The sequence below is a fragment of the Ambystoma mexicanum genome, chromosome 6q (assembly GCF_040938575.1).
Source record: "Ambystoma mexicanum isolate Mex_15411 chromosome 6q, UKY_AmexF1_1, whole genome shotgun sequence".
Lineage (NCBI taxonomy): Eukaryota > Metazoa > Chordata > Amphibia > Caudata > Ambystomatidae > Ambystoma > Ambystoma mexicanum.
In genome coordinates this window covers 28,210,424-28,221,371 of record NC_090937.1, presented here as the reverse complement: position 1 = coordinate 28,221,371, position 10,948 = coordinate 28,210,424, and the positions used below count along the sequence as shown (strand labels likewise).

Here is a 10,948-nt window from a genome sequence, read left to right as displayed (position 1 = left end):
CTGTGCATCAAAAACGTGGTATTTATTGCAACATTCCCAGTTTGCTGGTTGCCTGGAATTTCGAATAAACTACAGAAGAAATGTACCATTCCTAAAATACCATTCTTAGGAATTCCTAAGAATTTTTAGTCAAAAATATACTTGGGTCGTTTAAAACGATTGACAATTAATTTCTTTCTTTCTTTCTTTCTTTCTTTCTTTCTTTCTTTCTTTCTTTCTTTCTTTCTTTCTTTCTTTCTTTCTTTCTTTCTTTCTTTCTTTCTTTCTTTCTTTCTTTCTTTCTTTCTTTCATTCTTTCTTTCCCTGCCTCTATTTCACAGGGAGACCTCCCCTCCTCTCTTCCCCAAACCCTCGCAAACACAGACAGGCGCTCGCACAACACAACACGAGCAACATCCGCGCGGCAATTCTTCCAGCCCGATGGAGTCCGGGGTGCTCCCGCTGCACAGATTGCCCCTCCCCTATCGACCAATCAGAGCCCGGTGCTCCGAGGGAGACCCAGATTTGGTGACACCCCTACACCCATCCTGTAGGAGGTGGGCCCATGCTCCCGGCTGACACCCCTTAAAGTTCTCGCCTCCCCCAGAGCTAAAGCAAGCAGAGGGCTCTGGTCATGTGTTATTGCCCCTGAGAGCTCCATCTGAACTGTCAGACGGCAAGAGCTGTGAGGAGGGCGGAGAGAAAACACCCACCATATCTGGGCACCGAGAGAGAGCGGGCGCTGCCTGGACAGAGAGAGGCAGGCAAGCTCCGAGAGAGGGGGTACCCCGGCGAGAAGCAGGAGAGGCTGCCCTGGGGACCCGCCTGGCAGCTAGTGGCGAGAGGGGGATAGAGCACCCCCCTGGGCAGCGGAGCCCTCGGGCGAGCAGCCCGGGCTGGAAGCCACTGAGTGACAGGCTCCCTGCACCCGAGGAAACTGCACCCCTGAGGGCGAGCCTGAGGCCCCCCCCCCACGGAACTCCAGAGGCACCGGGAAGAAGCAGGCCACCGAGGGGCATCGTGGGGCACACGCCTGCACTTTCCAGGGATTGAAACACTTCCAAGGAAGGCTCCCGCTTGGACTTTACCAGAGGACTTCCGCTCCTGCGGGACAGCGCCCCTCGCCCCCCATCAGCCCCTGGCAGAGGCAGGGCGCCGCCCTGGGATGCTCGCCGCGCTGGGGCAGATGGAGGTCCCCCGGCAGAGCGCCTTCCTCCTGGGCAGCCCCCCACTGGCCGCCCTGCACAGCCTGGCCGAGATGAAGACCCCGCTCTACCCGGCCTATCAGTTGCCGGGACCGGCCTGTTCGTCCCCCTCACCCTCCTCCTCGTCGCCATCCTCCAGCACGGCATCCCCCTCGCCCCCCCTGGGCTCCCCAGCCTCGCTGAAGCACTCCTCGCCGCACCACCAGCCTCAGCAGCAACACCCGCCCGCGGCCACCCCTCACGGCATCAACGACATCCTGAGCCGGCCCGCCCTGTCCTGTTTGTCCTCCCTGAGCCCCGGGGGCACCGGCCCCGGGGGGCTGCTGGGCGGCCTGCCCCGCTTTGCCAGCCTCAGCCCGCCGCCTCCGCCCCCGCCCCCCACCGGACTTTACTTCAGCCCCGGGGGCGCCGTGGCAGTGGCCCGCTACCCCAAGCCCCTGGCCGAGCTGCCCGGCCGGACACCCATCTTCTGGCCCGGGGTGGTGCAGGGCCCGCCCTGGAGGGACGCGAGACTCGCCTGTGGCCCCCGTGAGTACCTTCAGCTTTACAGCGCCTGGAACCTAGGTACAGACAGACCCGGCGCACCGGGGGGTGACAGGGGGGGGGGGGGCATGGAGAAAGTTGCGTGATGGATGGGTGCAGTAGCGAGTGAGAGCGAGCATGTTGGGAGAAGCCATCCTAGAATGGGGCCATGGGGGGGGGGGGTTGTAAACGAGGGTGGGATTACAATACTTGAAGGGAAGGCTTTAACTTGGAAGAATAGTGTGAGGGGCGGGGGGGGGGGGGGGGATTCGAGTGGGTTTGCCGAGAGCGGGGTTATGAGGAGAGTTTAATGGGAAGGTAAGAGTTACATTGGATGTGGCCGAGGAACACTAAACGTAAGCATGGAAAACAGAGGGGCAAAGAGAGGTGCACACATAGGACGATTGCGAATCGGTCAACACTGAATGGGGCGAGGGCAGAGCCTGAAATGTGTGGGTTACAGCAAGGGGTACGCTTTGGGGAGCGCTAAAGGGAGGCGTGAGCCCTGGGTATGGGGTGAGGGAAGCGCACACGGGGCGGCAATAATGACTGGGATAAGCCGGGTGCGTGGCAGTATTCCTCACGAGCTGACAGGGGCCAGTGTACGTGTTTGGGAGAATGCTGCCGGCAGGCGGGGCGTCTAGTTAAGCTGAGCTGCGAAGTGCACGAGCAGGGGGGGGGCCCGAACCTTTCCAGACACACGTGCGGCCAGGCTAAACTGTGGAAGGGGCCTGTTGAGTATCGTGGGGGCGTTGGGGGGGGGGGGGACACGCAATCACACACACTCGCTCCGCGTACATCCAAGGAGCTACGCCGGAGACGTGTGGATGGTTTACAGGGCGCCTCCTGGGCCAGGCCAACCTTTAGGGGACCCGCTTTTTTGCCAGCACCACGGGAAGCACTCAGGCTACCCGTGACATTCCTTCCCACGGGGCACAGGGATGCACCTGCCTAGACACCCCCCCCCCCTACCAAGCAACGCGCAGAGGAAGCCTGGCTCTTTGCCCCTCTGCGAATGTGGCATTCTGATCGTGCCTGCTGTGCGTTCTTAGTTCACATTTGGAAGCATGGGTAGAATATTTACTTCCAGCGAAATAATGGGCTTGAGTTAGGCTCGTTAGGCTGAAATCGGGTCTCTCGCTGCTAGAGCACCCCGTTTCCCCGGGATTTCTAACGGTAGACCCCCTTCTGTCCTGACGTCTCGCGCCTTCCTGCAACAGATACACGTATGGCTTCGCCAGCTGGATTTCCGAGTACTTAGACGCAGAAAGAATCGCACACGAAGCCCTATATAACACGCAATGTATATTATAAAAAGCACGTGTTTACTCTGTCCAGAGTGGGCGCATTACCCTCCTATCATGTGATCGCTTGAACAAGCCATTGGTCCATGTACATACCCAACAGGGCAAAGGCGCATACTTGTCCATCTTTTGAGAAGACAATGACGCAGTTTAATTTGAAATCGAAACGATGTCATGGTTCTTTGCACTTTCCCAGTAATCTGACCTGTTTTCTTAATGGGCAGTTTGTGTTTCAAAAGTTCTTGTCCAGGCAGGAGGCAATTCTAGTTCAACCGTTACGCATGGTTTCATCTGGGCCCAAGTGCGAATTATTGGTTTTGTTGATCTGGGGTCCCGTTTACGCGGGAAATATACTACGAAGCTCTAACGTTAAATACGACTCATACAAGTTCCAATAAAACCTTACCATCATTTTTAAAAACCAGTAAGCTAGTGGCAATATGTAATTGCAAAAAGAGGGTTTTAGGCATGTATGCTAAGCAGAGTGTGTCAGAAACTGGGTCAAAATGTAACCATTTGCAGCTTGTACGACTAAAACCATGTTCCATTTTCAATTGAATTCTGTCAGTTATGTATGATTGGAAAATCGTAGCAGAAGTTTTGGAATCCACTGAAAACTAAAACGTGTGCTTTACTGGAATTGCAATGAAGGATGTTTTAAAGGGCGGCACCGTTTTTCGTTTGCAGACCAGGGCTCCATCCTGCTGGATAAGGACGGGAAGAGGAAGCACACGCGGCCCACGTTCTCCGGGCAGCAGATCTTCGCCCTGGAGAAGACCTTCGAGCAAACCAAGTACCTGGCGGGGCCCGAGCGCGCCAGGCTGGCCTATTCCCTGGGCATGACCGAGAGCCAGGTCAAGGTGAGAGCCATGGGCACGGGGAAAGGGGGCTACACACAATCCAGGGGGACGCTCTGCTAGGAAGGAGGAGGCAGCACACCTCTCCGTCCCGGGGCTGGTGGCCGGGCTTCGGACAGCAGCAACCCAAGCATCAGAGCACAACACACTGGGCCGAACCTTAATATGGGGGCCTTGTTTTTCCTCCCAAAAGCACTTACACTCTCCCGAATAGGTGGTGAATGTAATAACACGGGCATTGATACCGCCATTAATAATTTTTGTTTTTTTTTTTGTTTTATTGGTTAAGTATAGTTAAACCTTTAACATTACATCCTTATTCCTTTAGTAATTAATAATAATAATAATCAAACTGTAATCGTCATGATGACCATGTGCCCAGTTACGAACTTATTCATGAAATCTCTCCGAGTACATAGAGAGAGAGGGTGACTTGAGCGTGCGTGCTACAGGAAAACAAAAGGGCGATTGCAAACCGAACCAAACCCTTTTTGTCACATTTTAATGGGAACACCTGATCAAATGTGGCGATTTGTGCGCGTGTCTGCGCTTATGTGCGCTTATGCGCCGCGGTATGGAGTGGCTAATGTTATGCAGGTTATGGGCGTGGGGCTCATTTGTCATTGTATATATGCCCAGGGACCATGAATGCATTAGAGCAAACAAAGAGCCCGCCCCGCGCCCCCCCCCCCCCCCCCCCCAGCCCCTGTACAATGGAGGCTCCGGCTGTGGAATAAATAGTCTAACGTCCATTCCCGAATATCAGAGCGGGAACTCCGAAAACACGGCCCCTCTGTAAATGAGGACCCTTCTTCCATGCCTGCAGCTTGCATTCATGCACAGGTTAAGAGCCCTGTTGTATTTAGAGAAGTATAATAATGCAGTATGCTAATATTATGCAAACAAAACCACCAGCATTGAAAAGGGGAACACGTGCTGCTGATAGGACGCAACTAGTGTTTTATATGTAAACACATACTTTTGCCCCGTTATGTTTTATGCGCAAACTGGGGTTTTATTCTCGAACTTTCGATCTTTTCTGTCTCCCATTTACAACCTACCCCAAAGTGGGGGGTGCCATTTTGTGGGCGCGTTCACTTTACACTTTACTTAACCAGAGATATCCGAAAAACAGGTTGGAAAGTAAACACCCCCCCCCCCCACTTGCTAATTTCATGCCTCCAGCAAGCAGGCAGTTCCTAATTTCTTAACGGGTTTTCGTTGATAATTAACTGTGAAATAACACAAAAAACGTCTGCACATGCTTTCTACAAAATCATTAAATTGCCACGATTTTCCCATTGGCGTATAGTGATTATTGCTAATAATAGTATTACGTTTACAAATCGCCGACCATAATAGTTGCTCAAGGGTCACGTAAGCCAATACAATGTTAGCTCTTCGCTCGTGCCTGCTGAAAAGGATGCGCGCGTTCACATTTATAGATAATAATAACGTGCTGGTTGTGTAGAGATCCTTTGGGTAATATGTTTCGTACTAGAAGGAAGGGAGACCACTGGTTGAGTCAGGCGAAACGTGTAACATGTAACTATCCTCCTTCTTTCACAAAACCAAAGGAAAGCGTTTTTTCTCAGCGAAGTATATCTTCCGTTCCTAAAACCATTCACCATTAAGTCATCTTGAAAGCGGGAACCTTAAATGTGGAGAAAACACGTGCAAACTACAGCGCAGAGAGGCAGTCCAAATCTGGGGGGCAGATTTTTCTGAAGAAAATGCAGATTTCGTATGAAGACAGACTTTTAAAATTCTGTTCATATTTTAGGAAATCACCTGAAAAAAATGTCTGCAGATTTTCCTAAGGTTTTCTGTAGACTTGTACGTCCTCATTTCAATTTAAAATAATGCACCAGTGACATAAGGGTCATTTTCATTCTACATCTCAGCCCAGTGGGATTACCTCTGTGTGTGGATTATGGTGGCACAGCTAAAGGGGAGAGTAGCATTTTAGTTCGCCCATAACACCCACTTTTATTACAGTAAGGGCAAATTGATTTCGCGATGTCCTTTTTAGAAAGTTGTGTTATTCCAATGATAGTAGCATTAATACTAGCAGCGAAGCTATCATATTGATTCTAACACCTGAATGCTCAATTAGACCAATGAGTCTTCATCGTGAATCTCTTGATCGATCTATTGATTAATGAGGTTGAGATTGTGCATTGGCGGGCGTCTAGGCGCACGGGCGGGGGGTGAATGGTGTAGTGGCCCAGCCCCTGCCCGTCTATTCTGCTCATGCCCTTGTCTCCCCACGCGTCTCACTGACCCCCCATCTTGTGCTGTTTCCCGCAGGTCTGGTTCCAGAACCGGCGCACCAAGTGGCGGAAGAAGCACGCCGCCGAGATGGCCACGGCCAAGAAGAAGCAGGACTCGGAGACGGAGAGGCTGAAAGGCGCCTCCGAGAACGAGGAGGAGGACGACGACTACAACAAGCCGCTGGACCCCAACTCGGACGACGAGAAGATCACGCAGCTGCTCAAGAAGCACCAGACGGGGGGCGGCGGCGGCGCCCTGCACCTGCACACCTCCGGCGCCGATAGCTCCTCCTAGGCCGCGGCCGGAGCCCCGGCGCCGAGTGCGGCTGACAGGCCCGCGCAGGTGACGCGAGACCGAGGCACAGCCCAGGGAGCAACGCCCGGGCCCCTGGCGCCGGAGGCTCCCCTGGGGCTGCGGGCCACGCGCACGGCTGCATGCGCGCGCCCGGCACGCGCCACCAGGGCCCCAGGCAGCCCCCTCTGAAGGACCGCAGGGCCCAGCATCTCCCCACGCCGCTCTCCAGCACTTGCCGGCCACAGACCCGTGATGGACAGATATTTTTCTAAGCAGTTATACATGGGCCAAGACAATGGGGGGAGAGATCTGCGCCAGCGCAAAGCCCCTCAAAAATCTCCCCACAAACACTGGAGGGGCTGCTGGATGTAGTAAGAGGGGGCCCGTCCGCTGGGGTTGGACATCACTCATCTCGGGATGAGGTCTGGAGGAGGACACCTCGCACTGCCCTGTGCAAGACATTTGGAATGTGTGGAAGCTCTTGTAAATAAGTCGCGAGTCTCTGCAAGTAGACTTTACATTGCTGTGAATATTTAAATGTAAATGGTCCTCTTTTTCGTACGTAACGGCTGGACTTGTCTGCTCCTGAAAGTGTTATCGCAGCCCCTAGCCCCACCCCCGCCGCCCTCTACTGTCTCGGTGAATTGTGAAATGTGAACTATCGCTCGACACTAAACCACGCCTTCCCCCCAACACGTGTCCCCATTGTTTCTACCCACCTCGCTAGAGCCCCCATCACCGAGTAGACGCCCAGCGTGGAATTAATGTTGCTCAATAAAATGATCTTTGGGATTCTATAATATTATTTGACACGCCTACGTTTTACACTTGCACAGATGTTTCATATTTATTCCATGCTTCTTAATGCACATGGCGACGAATATTATTGGATATTTGTTTTTTTTTTACAGATCTTTAAACAATCGGTTAAGGTGACTTGTGTGTCACCACATCCAGAAGGAGGCATGCAAAAGGATGGCATTCCGTTCAGTATGAACTGCTTTTACATTTGTTTTTAAATGAAAGATGTAGATCATGTACATTGCTTTTCTTTTCGACATAATGGTTATATCTTAGCCTCGTAACATGTATTAATTTATATATAAACATTGATACAATAGGTTTTGTAAATATCGGCGTCGACCTTTGCGAGACCGGTGACGTGTAATGCACTTTCTGTTTGGCGAGATACATCGAAATCAAACAGTTTAAACATTGTCTTTGGCCTGCACAATGAAGGTGCAGGTTGTTTGATCTCATCAGAGATTGAAAAATAAAATTGTCGGTACAAAAACGAATGTTTTCTATTTTTAAACACGCTTAATAGTTGTGCTTCCAGCCAGGTTTGACCCTCTGCACTGCCCTCCCTTAGCTGCACTCTCAATTCAGGGTGTTGGGTGCGATGGAGCGATTGTTATTGCCCAGGTACAGGTTAGTGCCCAGGTACAGCAGCGCAATTACAACAGCACAACATATGTAGCAACACGCGTGTTCCCTTTCGTGGTTCCCACTTGTTAAGATTTAGTTCAGTTTTATTTTGGAAATAAATTCCACAAAAGAAGACAAACGACAGCGTACACTATGATCAAGAGGATGGACCATCCAGGAGCACACAGAGAACGCGTGGATATAAATACATAAGCAATTCCCAGAATTCAAAAAGAACATATGACGTAAGCATTTAAGCAGCCTGAAGTCAGATATGAACCATTTTCCATTTTGTTATCCACCCCAAGCCTCACCCCACCCTGTGGGACTAAAGACGCATCAATGTTGCCTATTCGGACACCCAGAGGGCTTGGATGAGCAGGGATTAAGATGTGAGATTACAATAAAAGAACCCTTCCGCCGCATTCACTGCAAGCCCCTCGTAGTTGCGGTCCGGGGACCCTCGCAGGAGGTGGTTGGGCACGCAGCCGACGAGGAGGAAACCACACAGCACTCGAAGGCGGAGGGAACGCAAGGCAGTGACACTGGTGATCTGCATGTAGGAAGTACTGTGCATTTGGTGTGCGCGGTGCTTGGCATATTAAAAACATGTTCATTGGCAAACAGCATTCCGCGCGCCCCATTACCCATGATATAAACCAGTGTCTGCCCTGCCTCGGCCCTTCCACTACGTCCCGTTCTGCTATATTTCGAAAGGGGACCAACGTGTCCTCGCAATAATGATGGCCACGTGACCCTCATGTTGCCTTGAGGTTTACTCTTATTATTGGAGCAGGAAGTCATCTAAAGCGCGAAAGGAGGGTGCGAGGTAGGGACGGGGGTTGATTTTGATTGGTAAACACACATTACATTTTTCCTCCACTCCCTGGTACCGTTTTGAAAAAGGACCTGTTTATGTTATGCTTGTTTCTGGTTTTACTGTGAACAATGCAGTCGGCTTTTCACACTTAAAAGGGGGTTTCGATCAGGGTGATTCTAATGCGTGTCCTGTAAACACACTCACAACAACAATTAAACACACGCATTGTGTCTAGTACTCAAATATAAAAAATAAACAAATCACACGCACTCACACATATGCCCTCATATATTATGTTGCAAACCTTTATTAACAGTTATGATACACCATACAAACATACACAATACATACCGATTCATATAACTTATTTTACAATTATAGATTTTTACAATTATAGATACAATGCACACTATACATATATACTATTTGTCAAAACACTGCATTTAAAATAAAATTACGATGACATGGCAGTCGTCTTTCTTGGGCGTAAACGGTATGGCTCTATTACTTCTCATGTACCTCTTTAACGGGGATCGGTTCCAGAAAGATCCCTGGCGTCGTAAATAGTAACAAACTAATGCGCATTCGTTCTTAGTTTCCAAAACATATCATTATTCTGCCGCATATTAAAATGAGCTAAGTAATTTATATATATTTCCAGCATCTTCCGTGCGTTTGTAGTCTAGAACATCCTTCATAAGTTTCACTGTGAAAAGAAAAAGTCACGTGACAGATTCGCCTCCCCCCTCTCTCGCGCACACAGAAGAGGCCCCCGCGTGCGGACGCGGTGACGCAGCCGTATTGGAGCGATCGAACCCCGCAGCATTTGTAAACACTTGTTACATTTCAGTTCACCTGATGTAAGTTCAGTCAGCAGTATTTTGTTATGCTATAAGTGCTACACAAACAGACACGGACATACTCGAGGTGTGCTGCCTACTCCACACCTGTAGGTAGGTGTTATTCTGGATACGGAACTAGGGGCTTTACCCAGTTCACCCTTGTGTGCCAGTAGAGGCCCCCAGCCGCTGTGCGTGCGACACGACAATGACGTTCCTCAAAATGGCGGCTCCGGGGCACCGGAGGAAACAAAATTAATGATGGACTGAAAGGGTTTGGAAACAACCAATGCTGCACTTAATGCGAGCGGCCAAATCACAAAATAGCCTTCAAGTGGTAGAAATAGCGAGAAAGCGTTCTGAAGTTTAACACGGCGGAACAGGCCTGCAGTTTCACATACTTTTTATGGGACGCCATCATATTCTGACCAATGGCTGTCCGCATCCAGATTAGACAGTTTGACCTCCCGTTTTGCTACTGAAGGTGTTTTCATAGACTTTTTGCACAACGACTTTCTTAAAGCAGTCACGGTAGCCCCGCATCTCGCTGCCTGCTCGTGTGAGGAGTATGGGGAAAAGCTAATAATTCCTCATATATTGCTTCGAATTCTGTAAAGTGTAGCCAATTCATTTACCCGTATTTACCGGGCATGCAGTAGAAATAGTGCATGTCAAATTATATATTTTGTTCGATATGTCCCCCGGCCCCATTATCATGTCTATTTTGGATCTATTGCATCCACAATCAGTGTATCAACCGCCACAGCAGGAGCATTTCAACCAGACACAACATATACACAACTGATGCAATACCATCTACCATTGGTAAAATTCGAGATTCATTAATAGTGGCTAAAACACACACGCAAGAAGACATTAAAACGTAGAATCACGCAAACCAGAAGCTAATTAAAACTCTAAACCACACACCACCTTTTTTTTTATAATTGAAACAAATACACCAGAATCCATATAAAAAAAAGTTAGGGTTAAGAACATATTGAAAGGTTGGCTTTAACAATCAACCATGCATGGGTTTGAAGAAACTGGCATTGTGCGACATGCCACTTATAGAAATGCCTCACACACAACGTGCCTGATTTACAAAGCGTTTTCAAAGGGATTGCGCCATAGTGTTTTCAAAGGGATTGCGCCATAGTAAACCCCGGGCTAGTTGAATGAGATGCAATAAGTGCCCAATCAGAGCCCCCTAAGCCTGGGATGGAAGGTGCAAGGGAGCAGTAGGTGGACTGTTGCTTCAATGTATACACTGCTGATAAAAACACCTGCTGATGAGATGGACGCCTTACGCCCTTTGCTCTGAGCATCCACCGAGAAGATACATTGCCTACATTTGTGCCAGGTAAAACCATTCTAAGCAAGGGGGTTGTCAACAGTTCCAGGAGGCTGTGACAATATAACTAGA

At 49.9% G+C, this 10,948-nt stretch overlaps 1 protein-coding gene across 2 annotated transcripts; it reads left to right on the top strand.

The window, feature by feature from the left end:
• Nucleotides 1-585: 585 nt before the first annotated feature.
• NKX6-1 (NK6 homeobox 1) lies at nt 586-7,733 on the top strand. 2 transcript variants are annotated; one of them, XM_069630398.1, is made up of 3 exons: nt 586-1,712; nt 3,698-3,870; nt 6,178-7,733. In XM_069630398.1, exons 1-3 carry the CDS (start codon nt 1,145-1,147, stop codon nt 6,433-6,435), a joined length of 999 nt encoding a protein of 332 aa, XP_069486499.1. In that variant the 5' UTR covers nt 586-1,144; the 3' UTR covers nt 6,436-7,733. The 2 variants fall into 2 exon arrangements, with proteins under 2 accessions (XP_069486499.1, XP_069486498.1); XM_069630397.1 differs by having other exon boundaries at nt 586-1,748.
• Nucleotides 7,734-10,948: the final 3,215 nt, after the last annotated feature.